The 20,270-nt window shown below is 46.9% G+C and overlaps 1 protein-coding gene across 1 annotated transcript in view; it reads right to left on the bottom strand.

Moving 5' to 3' along the window:
• SPAG16 (sperm associated antigen 16) overlaps positions 1-20,270 on the bottom strand; it is a gene marked incomplete at its 5' end in the record, with an annotated part of 332,741 nt that overhangs the window by 95,401 nt on the left and 217,070 nt on the right. Inside the window, one exon of the mRNA XM_083354597.1 lies at positions 12,646-12,772. Coding sequence (XP_083210723.1) covers positions 12,646-12,772 — 127 coding nt within the window. The remainder of the gene's footprint in view (positions 1-12,645; positions 12,773-20,270) is intronic.

Raw genomic sequence — 20,270 nt, 5'->3', positions numbered from 1 at the left:
ACACCCGACTATCTGGGAAACGGCCTCCCGCAGACACAAGGTCTCCCTCATGACAACCGCCACTCCCCCGCCCCTACCCTGAGCCCGAGGCCAGTGTAGCACCCGGAAACCTGGTGGGCAAAGATCAACCAGAGGAATACCACCCTCTGGGCCCAACCAAGTCTCCGTGATGCAAGCCAGGTCCGCATGCTCACCCTCGACCTTTTTTATCTCCTTTTATCTGCTTTTTTTTTACCAACAAGGAACTTAAGAACTGGGAATTGGTCCATTTGAACTGACTGGATGAACTATGGGGTGGGGTTTTGCTTGGGACACTTTAACCTATCGATCTGAGTGGGAAATCCTCAGATCCTGTCTATTACGCCTGCTATCAACTTCTCCTAATAAAAGATCCTTTTGGAAGAAACTGCTTCCACGAGTTCTACTTTCTTGGAATAAGGTATTGAAGTGGGCCCTGACATTAGTTAGGATCTGCAGTAATAGTCAGCCTGGAAGAAAAGCCCTTACTGGGAGACTTTGTAAGACCATGTCAGACAATGGAGCAGGGAAGGAAGAATCCATTGCAAAAGGGGAGCCCCCTGCCGGTCGGATGCCTGAAAACTATCCAGTTCTGAGACTTCCTACTCATTGGAAGAAGAGGTAGTGGAGGTGCATAGCCACAAACCTCAGTGGTCGATGGATGTTGGGAAGAAGGATGACTGGGAGAAGAAGGCGAGAAAGATAACCCTCCGACAAGGCAGCCACCAGCCAGGCTGGAAGGAAGAGATTGAAAGATCCCTCCATCTCAGCGAGGAGGAGGAAGATCATCCGGGGCACTTGAGCTGGATGGTAGAACAGGCTATCAACATGATGAAGGTAGGCTTGGACTCTCTGAAGGAGAAGAAACCCGAACCCTACACCAGAACCATCCACCTGGGTTGCAGTAAAAAAGACACCGAGGGTGAGTCTGAAGCTGAGGCCCCGGGGTCATCCAGTGAGATGACAGAACCTGTCGCAGTCATCGCTGCTGCCTCTACCCCCCGACATGTGGAAGCTGCAAACCAAGAAGGGAGATGCCACAAGCACAAAAACAGACAACCCTCCATCTAAACGTTCCCACCACTTGATGTGAAATTCCAGGGGGAGCCATGATGCCTGGGGTTTTTCCTAACCCAGGTCCTGAATTATACAGAAGAGTATGGCCAAGACATCCCTACCGGCTGTGCCAGAATTTGCATTGTGCAAACCACCCTGGATGGCATCGCAGCAGACTGGGTCGTGGACCTATATGACGCTGACACCCTGGAGCTGCTGAACTTTAATCAGTTCATGTTTTCCCTCAAGCACAGATTTGAGGACCCATTGGAGGACTGAAAAGCCCATGAAAGAATAAAGATGGTGAAGCAAGGCAGGCGACCAGTGGCAGAGTATACTCAGGAGTTCAGAACCATAGCCAGCAAGTTGAATTGGCCAGAGGACATTTTACTCAGTCATTTCAAAGATGGCTTGAATTATGATCTCTACAATGCCTGCCTCCCCCAAGGAGACCCCCACCACCTTCAGGACTGGTACATCCTGGCTGAGGAAGCCAAGATCGACCTAGCCAAGAGACACCACAGAGGGAAGCCCTGGGAGAAATCACCATTGGAGCCACCCCGTGAGACTGCGAAGCAACAACTAACTGCCAAAAGATCTACTGGCTGCTTCGGATGCAGAAAGGAGGGACACCACATTGCGGAATTCTGCTCACACACCCCAACAGAGAAGGCAGACAGGGTCCCAGCTGGGAAGTTCAGAAAATCACCAGCCAAGCCGAAGGAGCCAGCCATGAAAGGCACCGAGACCGTTGAGTTCCCTGCCACTGCCCAATGAGGAAAGGGAACTCCAGCCTACACCGCAGGAGCATCCAACTCGTCTGATGACAACTCCAAAGATGAACCCCTGATAAGTGGACCCATCATGCTCCTCACCAGGACAGTAACCATACTAGCCCCCACCATCCCCGAAGCTGTAGAGGTCAGGGCATTAATTGACTCTGGGAGTACCCATTGCCTTATCAGCCCAGTGCTAGTAGGGAAACTAGGCATTCTGGTGAGGAGGGTAAAGAAACCCTCCGCACACTTCATTCGGAGATACAAACCAGATTCCAGAGGGTTGCATTTCTCCCTTCCCTTCCCCTCCCCTTTCCTAGTTGCCCGTAGTTGAGACAGAATAACTAGTGAGAAAACAATTGATTATAGTGGGATGGATAGCAGGTAGGCAGAATAAACAAAGGTTATATTTAAGGGAGGAAGTGAAAGCCATAAAGTCTCGTGCCTGTTCCCTCTCCCCCTTGGGAATGGCAGAATCCAGGGGAAGATGAGATTTGGGTTTAGCTCAGAGGAGATAGTTAGAAATGAAATATAAATAGATTCCGACATCCTGCCCCCTTTAAAAATAAGAGATCAACCTGTAGAGGAAACGAAAATATAGATGTTAGCTTGGTTTGCTGGGATATTCTGTATGAAAACTCTTTAGCAACTAAGGTGCTCTGATGTGACGTTTATGGACCCACTTGTTTTCTGAGGGAAGGTGTTTCCAAGTTGCTAGGCATTGAATTGCTCCACGATACTTCCTAGAATCTAGGATTTCTTTTACCTCAAAGTGTTGTTCTCTTTTAACCATGATAGGAGGTGGTGATGGTGGGGGTTTTGGCCATAAGGGTGACTGTTGTTCCCTTTTCAGCAAACTGCAGTGAAAGATTGGGTGTATTTCCTTAAGATTTTTGGGTAGTTCTAATTCTAGTGTTACTGGGTCTATGATTCTTTTAATTGGAAAAGGTCCTGTATATTTTGGTCCAAGTTTTTTACAGGGCTGTAGGGATGTTATGTATTTTGCAGATAAATACACCATTTCTCCTACCCTGAATGGTGTGGGTTCAACTCTCTTTTTGTCTGCCTGTGTTTTGTATGCTTGCCTAGCTTCGTCTAAAGCTTTCCTAACGATTGGCCATTTTCTTGATACCTAAACAAATTTTCATTTAGTCGCCAGGACCATCTGTCTCCATTATCTTTTTCTATTTCCAACCATACTGGACTATGATCTGATATAGTTCTTGGACATATCTTAATCTTCTTAATCCTAGAAAAAAAATCATTGGTAATTAGTACAAAATCAATCCTGGAGAAAGATTGATGCCTATTGGAGAAAAAAGTAAAGTCTTTTTCTTGCAAATTTCTTTCTCTCCAAACATCTCTCAATTCCAAGTCATCTTTCATCTCAAAAAAAGATTTAGGCAATCTAGCATGATTTGGTGTACTTCTAAAAAGGCCTTTTTTGTCCATTTGTACATCCAAAACCCCATTCCAATCTCCCATAAAAGATTTGTAATCCCATTGAATGATCTTACTATGTAATAGTTTATAAAATTCTCCTTGCTGTTGATTAGGAGCATATAATCCAACCAAAAGTATTTTCTTGCCTTCTATTAATAGTTCAATTATAACATATCTTTCTTGTTTATCTGTTTCAATTAAATTAGCTGTTAAATTGTTCTTAACATAAATAACAACTCCATTTTTCTTGTCAGGAGCAGAGGCAATAAACTGTGTGCCCAGCCTAAAGTTTATCAAATACTTTTGATCAGCAGCTCGAATATGCGTTTCCTGTAAGCAAATAACATCATTTCTAAATTGTTTTAAATACTGAAATACTTTCTCTTGTGCGGGGAATTTAATCCATTAACATTCCAAGTTAGAAACTTGGTCGCCATCTTTTGTGACCTGAAGCTTTCGGAGCGCCTCTTCCAAAACTACCTGCACTCTCTTCGGTTTCGCTTCTCCCACTGCTTCACTGTAAGTAGGTTTTTGAGATGTAATTGTAACTTTCTGTTGTTCTTGTTCTTGTCTCATTCGTCTGATTGCAGCCTGTGTCATTCTTTGTTCTCTAACCTCTAGCATTGGTGCCTGAGTCTGATCCACTCCTGTAGTTTGCTGGGATTCTCTATCTTTCTGCAGAGTAACTCCTTCAGCTCCTTGTATACTCTCCATTCGTGACTGACGTTCTCCTTCACCATTCCTTCCTTTAAATTCTGAAGGTGGCAGAGAGCCTGCCTTCAAAATATTGCCATAAAAATCTCGTGCCTGCAAAACTGTATTAAGACGATATCTCATGCCTGCGTGCATCACGGCCATACCTACTGGAATCTCCCATCTAAACTGAATCTCCCGTTTCCTTAATTCTTCTGCCAAAAAAGCAAATTCTTTTCTTTTCCTTAAAATTCTTGGAGGAATCTCTTTCAGAATTAAAACTTCTTGCTCAGCAACTGTAAATCTATTGTTGTAGAAGGCTTGAATAACCACATTTCTGATTGCTCTCTTTGTAAAGTAAACCACCACATCTCTAGGTAACTTTCTTTGTCTTGCAATCCAAGAGTTAACACAAAATATTTTATCTATATCCCCCATAATACCTTCTGCTGGACGTTCCAAAACCTGTTCAAGGGCTTGTGCCAGTAATTCTTTCAAATCTTCCTTAAGATCTTCTTTTAAACCCCTGATCCTCACAGCAAATTCCATTTCTCCATATTGTAACATCACTACATCATCATCAATCTTTTCCATCACATTTTCAGCACCCAGCATTTTAGCATCTAATCTCATATTATTTTGACTGAGCTCTTCCACGTGAGCATCCAGACACTCAATACAAACTGCCAGCCCTCGAAATGCAGCCAAAATGTCTGCTCTTATTTCAGTATTCTTCTCCTCAATAAGTTCAGCTATTTGTTGGGATTGTATTTTTAAAGCATCCTGCAAATCTTTTATTGTTAAAGCTGGTGCGGGTGCGGGTGCCACAGGAGGAGGCATCAAAGCCTGTAATGAAGAATGCTGAACTGGCGAGGCACCAGCACTTCTAGGAACTTTGGTTGATTTAGAAGCCATTTTAACACCCATTTATTTATATTGCGCACTTTCACTTTCTGCACCGCTTGCAACTTTTTCTCTCAAAATACTCTGAGTTAAAGTTCAGATACTTGCTATTACAGCATTCTCCTGCAAAGCTCTGCCTGCATCCAAGTAATCCACAGTTAATTATCGATGGCAGGGATGGTTGCAGCATCCTGCTCTGCTCCAAAGCCTTGGAACAGAGGCGTCCCGGAGTCCGGAGGAAACTCAGGCTTTGCGGGGGCTCACACCCTTCAACCACCAGAGTTTAAACTCTGGTGATCTAGGGGAGCTCTACTCCTACCTAAGCGCTCACCCCCCTCTTCTCCCGAGGAGCGGGTTTCCGAGCCACTAAACAGCTGATCGTCGCTGTTTTTAGCAGCTCTACAGAGAACAGCGGGGCTGACAGCCAGAACGACCGCCATCAATGGAGCCTTGCCACCCAGAAGTGGTTCGACTCTCTTTTGTCTGCCTGTGCTTTGTATGCTTGCCTAGCTTCGTCTAAAGCTTTCCTAACAATTGGCCAGGTGTTTTGCAATTGTGCAATCCATTCTTTCAGTGATGGGATTTCCGGTTCATTTGGGATTAGTTCTGGCATAAGGTTGAAACCTTGACTGGTGGCTAATTGAAAAGGAGTGTACCCTGTGCTGGAGTGGACTGCATTATTGTAAGCAACTTCTACAAAGGGGAGTAGATCCATCCAATTTGTTTGCTGGAAATTAATAAAGCATCTTAAGTATTGCTCAAGAGATAAGGCAAGGGTGTATCCTGGCCCCATTATTATTTAATTTATACATCAATGACTTGCCAGGGTTAATGAAGGATACCATGGTACACATGCCGATGATCCTAAATACTTACTGTAACAGCTTGCTTTATGCTGATGATATGATTTTATTATCAAACTCACAAGTAGGATTACGTAGGCTATTAAGAAGATTCAGTTCTTATTGCCAGGATAACTCCCTAATAATTAGCAAAGCTAAATCAAAAGTAATGGTGTTTGGAAGAAACCATCAGAGACATAAGTGGCAATTAGATGGTGAACCAATTGAACAGGTTAACACTTTTGTATATTTGGGCGTAACTTTTTTCAAGACTGGATCTTGGGCCTGCCATCATCAACGGAGTACATTTAGAGCAAAAGCCCATCTGAATTTATTGCTGAAAGTAAAGAACCATAGTTACCCAGGGTCCCTAGCCCTATTAATCAAGGTTTATAAGGCTAAGGTTACCACAATGCTCTTGTATGGAGCAGAAATTTGGGGTCTTTACTCAGCCACAGTCCTAGAACAAACACAGTCCCAGCATTTGAGATATATTTTGGGTGTAGATCCAAGAACATCTGCTGCAGCAGTTAGAGCTGAATTGGGAATTCATACAATTCAGGCATTATCTAAAATTAGAGCTTAGACCAGGGTTTTGCCCTCCAAGCTGTCCTCCGAGGTTTCCACTGCCCCTGCAGTGTAGGCTGGAGTTCCCTCCCATTCCTTGGCAGGAGTTGGGGACTCTACAGCATCTATCCCCAAATGGCGGGCTGTTTTGGTTTGGCTGGGAACTTCCCTGATTTCCTGGCCAATGATGGGTCTGATTTGCACTGAGGGGCTTTTGAGTGCATTCTATGGTGTAGTGGCCTTCTCTCCCACATTTGAAACAGCCCATTGAATTGTTAGCCATAGCCAGTGGTTTCGCTGGTTCGCGCATCTGCTCGGCAGGTGGGTGGGCCCATGGTTTTCCTTGGCAGTGCCTCTTCAGTAGATCTATCTCTACCTCCTCTGCCAGGTTGTACCAGCCACTGGCCATCGCGTTCTCAAAGATGACATGAATTGGTTGAAGTCATTGAGTTCTGGGGCATCTGAGTCATGCAGGTTAACCACCTGGTCTGTGTCCTGTCCATCGAGGGAAGATTGCACAATACGGATGCGGGCTTTGTCACTGGGGATGTCCCATCTGTATTCTTCCATATAACTGAGGACTTGAGTTAGGAAAAACCCCAAGCGTGATGGTTCTCCCCTGAATTTCACTTCCAGAGGTGGGAGTCTTTGAATGGATCAGTGCCGTTGTTGCTGGCAGTATTGCCCCCCATCCTGATCCCCATTTGCGCATTGGGGGGACTGTTCAGGTGGTAGTTATGGGTTCAGCAGACATCTCCAGTGCTACAAGTTCCGGATCCCCCCCACTGTCTCTCCAGCTGCAGTTCCAGGTGCTGGTGCAGCTGCGGGATTCAGGTTACTCCTCCCTTAGAGAGCTAAGGGTTTTTTTCTCTAGGATCCAGGCTGAGTGTGGTGCATAACTCCCGTCCTCTCCACTGATATGCAGGGAATTCTCCATCTCTTGCTTCCATTCGGGTTGGTCGCTGCCCCATCTCAGGGTCACTTTCCTCGATACTTTTTCCCACTCACTATTCCTTCCAATGCCCATCGACCACTGCAGTTTGTGGTCACACATCTCCACCACCTCTTCCCCGGAGGAATATGACACTTCAGCTCCCAATAGTTGGTGGAATTTCGGTCGGGGGGAAGGCTCCCTTTCCATAGGGCTTTCCTCCTACTCTGCCTCATCGTTAGACATTGTATTTTTTGCAATGAACTGCAGTATAAGGCAGGAATATATACAGAGAAAAAAAATTGTTCAATTGTTCAAGCTGATATGTTTACTAAGTTTTAAATGCAGGCAAATGTAAATGTAAAAGCATTTGATTTAACAGCTGTTTAGCTTTAAATGGGAAGAGTGTCAAGGTTTAATGATTTAACACAGGCATGTAAAACTGCCGGCCCATGGGCTGGATATGTCATGCCAACATTGCGCCTACCCCATTGCCAGGAATGGGGGAAAGTCGTGATACATCACATGACATCACATGACATCATGAGTTTGACATGCCTGATTTAACAGCTAAACAGCTTATGTAATAATGTAATGTGGGTGATGTAAAAATAAGAATGACTCAGCAGGTATGTGTATCCCTTCCCTTTAAGGGAAGGTTTTTTTTGCTGGAGTCTTTCTCTCTCTCATCCGTTTGACTGTTGTAACTGCTGTGTATTGGAGTTTGCTGTTTCACCATGTGTATGTATTTTATTTCTAGTGTATATTTGTAGATAGTATAATATAAACCTGAGGAGGCTGAGCTCCTCCACATGCTTACTGGACCCGTGCCCTTCATGGCTGGCATATGCAGCTCGAGAGGGGACACGAGGCTGGTTCCTGGCGGTCATCTCCGCTTCTCTGAGTGAGGGTCACTTCCCCACCACCTTGAAGGAGGCGGTGGTGAGACCTCTCCTCAAGAAGCCCACCTTGGACCCATCCTCATTGAATAACTTTCGTCCAGTCTCCAATCTTCGCTTCCTTGCGAAGGTTGTTGAGAGCGTGGTGGCGCACCAACTCCCTCAGATCCTGGATGAAGCGGTTTATCTAGACCCGTACCAATCGGGCTTCAGGCCGGGGTACAGCACGGAGACGGCATTGGTCGCTCTGATAAATGATCTCTGGAGAGCCCGGGACAGGGGCCATTCCTCTGTCCTAGTCTTATTAGACCTCTCGGCGGCTTTCGATACCATCGACCATGGTATCTTGCTGCGACGCCTCAGGGGACTGGGAGTGGGAGGCACGGTTCTGCGCTGGTTCTCCTCCTTTCTCCAGGGTCGCTCGCAGTCGGTGTTGGCAGGAGGACAGAGGTCGACCCCGAGGCCTCTCGCTTGCGGAGTACCTCAGGGGTCGGTCCTCTCGCCTCTCCTGTTCAACATCTACATGAAACCGCTGGGCGAGATCATTCGCAGCTTTGGAGTAGGGTACCATCAGTATGCTGATGACACCCAGCTTTTCATCTCAACTCCAAACAACATCAGTGATGCCCTCGACGTGATGTCCCGCTGCCTGAAAGCGGTCCGGGAATGGATGGGGAGGAACAGGCTTCAACTGAACCCGGACAAGACTGAATGGCTGTACGTACCGGCTAGCCAGGATACTCAGAACATCCCATCCCCTAACATCGGGGACGAGTTACTACCCCCTGTTGATAGGGCCCGCAACCTGGGTGTCCTCCTTGACTCGCAGCTCTCCCTGGAAGATCACATAGGAGCTGTGACCAAGGGGGCCTTCTCCCGGGTTCGACTAGTTCGCCAATTACGGCCTTATCTGGACCTGGATGCCTTACGTACAGTCACCCATGCGCTTGTGACCTCTCGCCTAGACTACTGTAACGCTCTCTACTTGGGGCTGCCCTTGAGATCCACTCGGAAGCTTCAACTGGTGCAAAGTGCAGCGGCGCGGACACTCTTGGGAGCCTCCCGATACTCCCATATCACACCTCTCCTCCGTGCGCTGCACTGGCTTCCAGTTGCCTTCCGTGTGAAGTTCAAGGTGCTGACAATGACATACAAAGCCCTACATGGCATGGGTCCGGACTACCTGCGGGAGCACCTTCTGCCAATGTCAGCGCCCCACCGCCCTGTGCGCTCCCACAGAGAGGGCCTCCTCAGGGTGCCACCGCTCAAGGAATGTCGGCTGGTGGCCCCCAGGGGGAGGGCATTCTCAGTGGGTGCGCCAGCCCTCTGGAACAGCTTGCCAACCGAAATCCGGATGGCCCCCGACCTCCGCACCTTCCGGCGAGAATTAAAAACTTACCTGTTCCAGCAGTCCGGCCTGGCCTGATAGCTCTTATTGGGGTCCCAGTTTGTATTTTACTAGTGTTTGTTTTTCATTACGGTTCATTCTGTATGCCTATCTTATTCTGTACACCGCCCTGAGTCCCTCGGGAGAAGGGCGGTTTATAAAAACAAATAAATAAATAAATAAATAAATAAATAAATTTACTCCTGGTTTACCTCAGTGCAATAAGACTGTGCATGCTCTGACAACATCTAACTTTTCTTGTAATTTAAATACAGTATTATATGCACAAAAATACAGTATTATCTGCATAATTATAGAATGAAAGGGAGCAGGTCTTGGCTGGAGGAAGTTTACTGCATCATTTTTTCAGGCATTTTAGAAATAATAAACTCTCTTTGAACATGATTGTCAAGTCACTTGCTAACCAGAAAGTTAGGTGATACTTTGTTAAATTGGTAAGACTGTGAATAGGTACTCTCAACTACATTCAGCTTGCTAGGTGGAATGCATATTAGGCAATATTTTAAGCAGTTAGTTCCTAAATTGTTTAGAAATGTAGCTTTATAGACTAATATTACTACTGTAGATAGAGCCAGGTAGCTCATGGGCAACAAATGCTATGCACTTGTGACCACTTAATAATTAGGGCCTGGATTCTAAAAATTCCACATTATTTTCAGATGTAATCCACAAAGAATGTACTGTAGGAACACATGTGTCAGCCCAACAATGTAGATGAGATTAAGAAATCAAGGTCAGAATTGCTTTTATTGTAATGGTTATACCAGTGATGGCGAAACTTTTAGAGACCAAGTGCCCAAACTGCAACCCAAAATCCACTTATGTATCGGCGGGTGCCAGGTGGGCATGGCCCATTGGGTGATTATGGCCCTTTGAGTGGGTATGGCCCATTGGGTGGGCATGGCTGCAGTGGTAATGGCAGACTGGGTGGGACTAAAAAGTTCAATCAATCAATTCCAACTTTGCAAGATCTTTTTTTCCCCGCAAGAAGTTGAAATTGATTGATTGATTGAACCTTTTTTTTGCACATGGCGGTGGAGGCCTAAAGCAAAAAGGGTTTTATAAAACCCAGCTGAAGGCCTAGGACTTGGCTGACAGCGTGCGTGCCCACAGAGAGGGCTCTGTGTGCCACCTGTGGCACCAGTGCCATAGGTTCACCACCACGGGGCTATACTATCAGAACTTTGCAAGTTTGAAAATGCTTTACTTTCTCTTTACCTTCATATGAACTAGAGAGAGGCCTCTATGAGACATTTACTTAAACCAATTTCCTGGATTGGACTCAAGTTCCTCTTAATTGACTGTTGCTTGCTGGTTGACTCTTCCTTTTTTCCTTCAAGACTTTTCCCAATTCTGTTGACAACATGACAATCATCCAGGAACGAGAGTTATTAGGATTCACTTAGCCTTGGTTATTCCAGTTCCAGTAGAATAATAGCTGGTGCACTAGCTGAAATTGACCACAGATGTTCCTTCCAAACTGTTCTTTTAGTAATAGACTGAAATCAAAGGGACAGCCCAAACTAACCTAAATAACCAGGTGTGCATGGAATTGTCATTTTATTCGAATTCAGTTTCATTTTATTGTCCTTCATCATTTCCTCCAGAGAACTACCAACTACCTGCACAGTCCCTCGATGAAGGTGGAAGAAAGGAGATATTATCATTCAGTTCCAAATTTCTTGATAACTGCGGCAAAAGCTTAATACAGATATTGAACAATAAGGGAGAAAGAACTGAGCCCTTTTAGACTGTGCCATGTAGCTGAACAGAAATGTCTCAAAATCACTCTCTGGTGGAGATCCTACAGATAGTAATGGAACAACCAAAACACATCTAAACCATCAAACTGTTGCAGTAATATTACATCATGACCAATAATGTCAAAGTCCTTGGAAAGTTCAAGCAGAACCATAATGTAGAAGTCACCAGGTCTCATGGTAAAGGTCAACCATCAGGGCAACCAAAATTTATTTAATACTATATTCAGGCCTGAAGCCAGACTCAAAACAGATTTAGATAATTAGCTTTTTTCAAACTGGATGCCACCATTCTAACACCTTGCCAAGACATTAAAGACTAACAGAAATGAGCATTTCAAGGTGAATGCAAAAAGATATATGATCTAGCCCAGGGCTTTTCAACTTTTTTACCCATTGTACCAATTTTCGGATATGACAAAATCTGAGTACCACCATTCGCCTAGCAAGGTGTCAAAAACTTGATGACCAAAAAACCCCGGAAAAAAGTGATTAAGTACACGTAATCCTCAATTTACAACAGTTCGCTTAGTGACTGTTCAAAGTTACAATGGCACTGGAAGAAGTGCCCCCCAAGCCACAGCCGAGCAAGACACCTGCCTGCCCGCCTGGCGGCGCTCTTCCTCCTGTCCAAGGTTTTCATTGTTGTGAGCATTTCTGTTGAGGATTGGCAGTGGGGGTGGGGGGTGGTGTGGTGTTTGGTTTTTATTCCCCTTGTCTGCTGGGTGGTTGCAGCAGGTTTTGGTCACTTCACATGAGCCTGGGGCACTGTGACCATCATAAATATGAATCAGTTGCCAAGCATCTGATTGTAAATCACAAGACCCTGGAGATGCTGCAACATTCCAGCTGATCAATCCTTCTGGGCTCAGCAGAAGCACCAGGATCAGCGCCGAGTTCCAGCAGGAGCCTAGCACTGATCCTGGCACTACCACTGAGCCCTGACAGCCCTGCAGCTCCAGCCGTCACTCGCTTAGGCTTGTGCGGTGCTGCCACCAGTTCAGCTCATTCCCCTCCCCCGCTACCACTTTTCTAGGATGGTTGCATACCACACGCTAGGTGCCAATGTACTACAGGTGGTACCCGTACCACTGGTTGAAAAGCCCTGAACTAGCCTACCACAAACTACAACAGTTCGAACTAAATGTTTGAAAATGTTTGGAAATAATATTTCCTATAAAATTACTGTTCATGTAACACTCAGTAGATCCCAAATACATCTCTGTAATCATACAATTTCTCCTTAGAATCTGATTTGTATTTGAAACAGATTTAATTCTTGCCCAGTTAGCAACCACTTAAGTTGTCCAATATACATGAATTAGTAATACATCTCAAAGCCTGCTTACCGTTCTGGCATCCCACAAAGATAAAGTCTTGTCTGCAGAGCTGGTGAGAATAATATTGGAGAAGGGAAAGAACTCGATGCTGTTTACTGAATCCTTGTGGCCACGCAAGGTATACCTGCATCGTTCGCTGTAAAATAATACAATTATGTATCTTGAGCAATTGTGAAATAAATTAACAAGATCAAAGGACAATATGAGTTGGCATCAACAAAACTCAAATGGACAATAAAATTTCCCCAAAATATTTGTATCCTCTTTTTCAGAAATTCAATTATTTATTGAATGTTAGAAATGTTACAGTTAAAGGTTATTGATAGTTATTACATATTAATATTAATAATTACATACTGGCTAATATATATGTAGATGATAAACTTGATATAAACTATGTTCTTAAAAAGAACAAATGTAAAGTAAGAAAATTAAAAGCAAATTAAAAACAAACAAGCATGGCAAGGAAACAAACCAAGAAAAAGGTGCATAAGCAGACAAAAATTAAAACAAAGACAAAAAGAAAATACAAAAAAACCCAATGAATGTAGTAAACCATGGGTGTCAAACTCGCCATGTCATGTGACATGTCATGACTCTTTTTGCATTGCCGGAAATGGGGTGGGCGCAGCTTCAGTATGAGGAAACCAGCCTGCGGGCCAATAGTTTGACACCTCTGTACTAAACTACTCAAATTTCTAAGCTCTGTGTTGTCATACAGTTTTAAATTAGGAATCATATTATTTGATTTTGTCTCTTCTTTGGTAGAGAGAGTGTATTCAAAGGCTGAGATTAATTAATTTTGCTATATAGGTATTCTTCCAGGAATGCATAATTGCAGTCCAAGAACATCTAATATCTAAATAATAAGGAAACGGCAGTGCACTAAGGTTCCTTCCATATTACACCTCCAATAGAGAAGGTTGACAGCCAACCTTTTCTAAACATTATTGCAGGGATTCAATACTCTCCAAATATTTTTAATTTATCCAATTTTTAAAATCTTATGATATATACTGTATCTAACAATCCTGAAACCTGAAAACTATCCTGAAAACAATCCTGAATCCTAAAATCCTGAAATCTTTAAAAACATAAATGGAAAGGTTCTGTTTCCTCTTATATCCACTATGACACACTGCTTACTGCCATCTCTGATCACTGAAACAAATCAAAACTTCTGCCCCAGTACTGGACTAAGGTTTATGATTGGCTTCTATTATTAGAGGTCAGCAAACTCTTTAAAGGGACAGAGCCTGCCCCTTCTCAGTTTCTGCAAACACAGTTGGCAGATTTTGCAGGCCAAAGGGTATGGAAGCCATTGGATGGCCCAGGTTTGCCAGCAAGAAGGCCACTCTTGCCCAGGACTTCCCACTCCCACCCTCATCCCAGGAACTTTAATGAGGCTCAGGCCTGGTGATCTGCTACCTGCCCACCTGTCTTCTGCTCTAATAAACAATCTATCTTAATTACAACAGCTGCTTCCAATTGAGCACCCAGGTTTTTTCTTGATATACTTTAATGCAGGGCTTTTCAACCGATGGTACGCATACCACTGGTGGTACGCAAGCACCTGGCTGGTGGTACACGGCGTTGCCTTCCTCCTCCCCCACTCCGCTCCTTCCCAGCTCACTTGCTTGAGGAAAACATGCTGCTTGGTGGCGGCCTACAGAAATCCTACTGAGGGCATGCGAAGAGCACAGGCGCAGGCTCTTGGCTGTCTGATCGCCTTTCTCCCCCCACCATCTTTTTGTTTTTTTTTTAACTTGCCACTTTTAGAGGCAGTGTAAAGGCAAACTCTGGGAGGCGCACACAGGGCGAGTGTCTTGGTTGTCTTCCTCCCCCTCCACCCAGAAAATAGAGGGGGCCAGGGAGGAAGAGGGGGCCACCCATTACTAGAGAGGGCCTGGCCAGACGGAGGCTCTCAGCCGAGCCAGCGCGCTCCCCCCATGGTTCCAAGGATTACTGTCACCAGATGCAGGGCTGATGCCTTGCAGCCGCCGCTCGTGTCATAGGACAGAGCACCAGCAGCCACAAGGCCGCACCAGCCCAGAGTGAGTGAATCAGGTAGGAGCCTGGTGGGCCATTTGTTTAGTGACCATTCGATTCAGCCTTCCATCCTTCCGAGGTCAGTAAAATGAGGGCCCAAATTATTTGGGGCCATAGGCTGACTCTGTAAACTGCTTAGAGAGGACTGTGAAGCGGTATATAAGTCTAAGTGCTATTGCTATTGCTATTTTTATGTTCTTTTTAATCTACTTGAAGATATAACTTCAAAGTTTTGTGGGATGTAACAAAATTCTGCTTGGTGGTTTGCCAAGTAGAACTCTATTACAAAAATCATAGGAAGATAAAAATCAATAGTCCTTTCTTTTATTATCATATATTAATGGCTTTTATATTCGTTTTACAAAATGTTATGCTTTTTTTACAACTAAAGCAATATAATAAACTCGGATATTGAACTGTGACCACTATAGAGTTTATTGATTAGAATAGTGTATTTAGCAAATGAAGAGAAAGCAAAAAATATACATCTTCACAGTTGGAAACATAGTGTGAGGCAGATTACAATCTTGGATTGCCAGCATGCATCACAATGTCACCACATCATGTGGAAGAAACGTTCTATAATTTTACTAAAAAACCCTATATGAATAGACATGTTAAAACAACTGAAAATATTTGAGGGGCTATCACAGAGAAGAGGAGGATAAAACTACAATTCAAAGCATCTGAAGGCAAGGCAAGAAGTAATGGATAGAAATTTATTATAGAGAGATGCAGCCTAGAATTAAAGAGAAACTTCCTGACAGTGAGAAAAATATGTCTGGACCCACCCCAATCCACATCTTAGGAAAGAAGAACTCTAAGAAGAACCTATAATCCTTCTTCTCCCTGAACAGGACCGGGGCAGCCACTCTGGGTTTGGCAGGCTCAATAAATCCCCTTTCTAGGTTTTTTTTATGAATCTTTCCATCTCCACCGTTTCTTTTGGGCTCATGGCGTACATCATGGGCTTCGGGAGTTTTGTCCCGGATTTGAATTCTATAGCAGTCTGTGGGCTGATGAGGGGGAAGTTCATCTGCCTGTTCCTCACTGAAAACTTCAGCGAGGTCCCTGTACTCCTCCGGTATTTCTGGTAACCCCTTCTCTTCCCCCACTGATGCTGTCTCCTCTCTTCAGGTTGGGGGGTGTTTGGGGGTGTTACGTTCCTATGCTCCTCCTCCGGGAAGTTGAGATCTACTGTCCTCCAATTTACCCAGGGATTCCATTTCTTAAGCCATTCCAATCCTAAAATCATTGGGTATTCCATGCCTGGGGTCACTACAAATGTTATGTCTTCCTCATGAGTCCCCAGGCACAGGTAAACTGGTAAGGTGGCTAGGGTAGCTGGGACCCCTTCTGCTATGGACCCATCTAACTGGCAAAGGAGATTGGTTGTTTTAGTCTCCTCACTGGAATGCTCAAATCCCCCCCCAGCGTTGGGCTGATGAGGAAGCGGGTGCAGCCAAAGTCTATTAGGGCTTTTACTTTGATGGCTTCAGTCATGGAGGAAGCTAATATAGTCACTGTCTTAAGGATGGATGGAATGGGTCCTTATCAATGTTTCCCCCTCTGAGCTGTCTTCTGAGGTGTCCACCACCCCTGCAGTGTAGGCCGGAATCCCTTCCCAGTCCTTGGCAGGGTTTGGGGATTCTACAGCCTCTGTCCCTCTCATGGCAGGTTCTTTTAGGTTGCCTTGGGACTTCCCTGGTCTCCTGGAGGGTGATGCCTCTGATTTGCACTGAGGGGCTTTTGAGCGGCATTCTGTGGCACGGTGGCCCTCTCTCCCACATTTGAAACAGCCTGTTGATTTGTTAGCCATGGACGATGGTTTCACTGGCTCGCGTTTGCTCGGGCGGTAGGCGGGCCCATGGTTTTCCCCAGTGGTGCCTTTTTAGTAGACCTATCTCCGCCTCCTCTGCCATGACATACCAGTCATCAAGATGGTGTGGGTCTCCTCAAGGCAGGCTAGCATCATACAGGTTGTAGTTTAGGCCATTGTTGAAATTTTAATTTAATTTAATTTATTAATATTTCTATACCGCCCTTCTCCCTGAGGACTCAGGGCGGTGTACAGGGCAAGAATAAAACACAGAAATGTACAAAAATTAAAAGATAATTAAATGCATGCCCGATTAAAATACAATTGATACATAGTAAAAACCCCAATAAAAATGATAAAAAACCCCCACCAATCCCCCCTCAGGCCAGGCCGGCTTGCTCGAACAAGTATGTTTTCAGATCGTGGCGAAAGGAGCGCAGATCGGGCGCCGTCCGGAGCTCAACCGGTAACTGGTTCCATAGCTCCGGGGTGCCCACAGAGAAGGATCTCCCCCTGGGGGCCACAAGACGGCATTCTCTGACCGGTGGCACCCTGAGGAGGCCCTCTCTGTGGGAACGCACAGGGCGCAGGGAGCTTGATGCCGGCAGCAGATGTTCCCTGAGGTACTCCAGCCCCATGCCATGGAGGGCTTTGAACACCATTACTAGCACCTTGAATCTCACCCGGAAGACAACTGGCAACCAATGCAGCTCACGGAGCAGAGGTGTCACATGGGAGTATCGGGAGACTCCCAACACAACTCTCGCGGCTGCATTCTGTACCAGTTGGAGCCTCCGGGTGGTCCTCAAGGGAAGCCCCATGTAGAGAGCGTTGCAGTAGTCTAGACGAGAGGTCACGAGCGCGTGAGTGACCGTGCATAAATCATCCCGGCTTAGATAGGGCCGCAACTGGCGCACCAGGCGAACCTGGGCGAAAGCCCCCCTAGTCACGGCCACCATGTGATCTTCCAAGGTAAGCCGCGAATCTAGGAGGACTTCCAAGTTGCGAGCCCTATCTACGGGGGGTAATAATTCACCCCCCATAGAAAGAGATGGAATATCCGAATAGACCCGGGATGAAGGTATGCAAAGCCACTCGGTCTTGTCGGGGTTGAGTCGAAGTCTGTTCCTCCCCATCCAGACCCGAACCGCCTCCCGAACATCACGTTGAGGGCATCACTGGGGTGGTTTGGGGTCGAAAGAAAAAGCTGGGTATCATCAGCATACTGATGATACCCAACTCCAAAGCCACGAATGATCTCACCCAGCGGTTTCATATAGATGTTGAACAAGAGAGGCGAGAGGACCGACCCCTGAGGAACTCCACAAACGAGAGACCTCGCGGTCGACCTCTGCCCTCCTGTCAACACCGACTGCGAGCGTCCCTGGAGATAGGAGGAGAACCACTGTAAAACCGTGCCTCCCACTCCCAATCCCCTGAGACGCCGCAGCAGGATACCATGGTCGATGGTATCGAAAGCCACTGAGAGGTCTAATAGGACTAGAACAGAGGAATGACCCCTGTCCCGAGCCCTCCAGAGATCATTCACCAGCGCGACCAATGCCGTCTCCGTGCTGTGCCCGGGCCTGAAACCCGATTGGTACGGGTCTAGATAATCCGCTTCATCCAGGACCAAAGGGAGCTGATGCGCCACCACACTCTCAACAACCTTCGCAAGAAAGCGAAGGTTGGAGACCAGACGAAAGTTGTTCAATACATCTGGGTCCAAGGCAGGCTTCTTGAGGAGGGGCTCACCACCGCCTCTTTCAAGACGGCAGGGAAGCTACCCTCACTCAAAGAAGCTGATATAACTGCCTGGAACCAGCTGCGTGTCCTCTCCCGGGCTGCATAAACCAGCCAGGAAGGGCACGGGTCCAATAAACATGTGGTGGAGCTCAGTCTCCCCATAATCCTGTCCACTTCCTCCGGAGTCACAGAATCAAACTCCTCCCAAGTGATATCGACAAGACCGCCCGCGTCCTGATCGCCAGACTCTGCCCAGTCGGAGTCCAAACCGGTCCGAATCCGAGTGATTTTGTCCGACAGATAATTGTTAAACTCCTCGGCACGACCCTGCAAGGGTTCCTCCCTCACCTCCTGATTAAGGAGGGAGCGAGTCACCCTAAACAGAGCGGCCGGGCTATTATCTGCGGACGCGATAAGGGTAGCGAAGTGATTGGACCTCGCCACCCTTATCGCAGCGAGATAAGACCTAATATGGGTTCTTAGTCGCAATCGGTCGGATTCGGATCGGCTGGACCTCCAACCGCTCTCTAGGCCCCGTCTCCGGCGCTTCATCTCCCAGAGCTCCGCAGAGAACCATGGAGCTCGACGGGATCTGCATCGGGTCAGGGGCCGCAAGGGTACAACTCGGTCAAGAGCCTCAGTGGCTGCCCTTTCCCAAGCTTCCACTAAGGCATCTGCCGAGCTGTGAGTGGGGGAGGCAGGTGGGGACCCCAGCGCTGCCTGGAATCTCGCGGAATCCATTAAGCGTCTGGGGCGGTACCATCTAACTGGTTCCACACACCCACGGCGGGGGGGTGGCAAAACGGAAGACCAGCCGCAGGAGATGATGATCGGTCCATGACAGGGGCATAATAATTGGAGAGCCCCCACCAAGATCATCTAACCACCGACCAGATAAGAAAACTAGGTCAAGGGTGTGGCCTCCCTCATGAGTCGGTCCTGAAATTAGTTGCGTCAGGTCCATGGCCGTCATGGAAGCCATGAACTCCCGAGCCAACTCAGATGATCCTCCCAGAGATGGTAGATTGAAGTCCCCCAAAACTATAAGTTTCGGGAACTCAACCACCAACCCAGAGAGGACATCGAGAAGCTCAGGCAGGGCTGCTGCTGCGTGACTAGGCGAAAGGTACACCAGCAGCAAGCCCAACTGCGCACCAGGGCCGCATCTCAAGAAGAGAGACTCACACCCGACTATCTGCGGAACGGTGGCCTCCCGCGGAGCTAAGGTCTCCCTCATAACAACAGCCACTCCCTCACCCCTACCCTGAGCCCGAGGCCGGTGTAGCACCCGGAAACCTGGTGGGCAGAGATCAGCCAGAGGAATACCGCCCTCTGGGCCCAACCAAGTCTCCGTGATGCAAGCCAGGTCCGCCTGCTCACCCTCGACCAAGTCACGGACGAGAGGAGCTTTATTAACGACAGACCTGGCATTCAGGTACACCAGCCGGAGCTCAGGAGGCTGCACATCCTCACTCCCGGGACCTCGGGGTAGAACAAGAGGGTCGGAACACCTCACCGCTTGCAAGTAGCGGAGAGGCCTTCCCTGAGATCGATACGGCCCTCTGTTCCTGCACCTGCTGCCATTCCCTAACGTCGAGGGAATAGGCATTCCCACGACTTGCCCTGGAGCCCCGGGGGCGACCGACCCCCGCTCCTTCCCTCCGCGATCAATCCCGCTCCTCCCCTCCGCGATCAATGGCTAAGGAGGATGTCTTCTGGCCAATTCAGCTTACTGGCAATGGCTCAGAATTCTTGGGTATATTCAGCCACCAGCTGTCTGCCCTGCCTGACCATTTTGATTCTCTCCTGGGCCTTACGATCAGCCAAAGGGTCCTCAAACTGCCTCCTCAAGGATGACATGAATTGGTTGAAATCGTTGAGTTCTGGGGCATTGGAGTCATACAGGTTCACCACCCAGTCTGCAGCCGGTCTGTCCAGGGCAGATTGCACAATGCGGATGCGGGCTTTGTCACTGGGGATGTCCTGTCTGTATTCTTCCATATAGCTGAGGACTTGGGTT

This window comes from Vipera ursinii, assembly GCF_947247035.1.
Source record: "Vipera ursinii genome assembly, chromosome: 1".
NCBI lineage: Eukaryota > Metazoa > Chordata > Lepidosauria > Squamata > Viperidae > Vipera > Vipera ursinii.
This window is presented reverse-complemented; position numbering and strand designations above follow the sequence as displayed.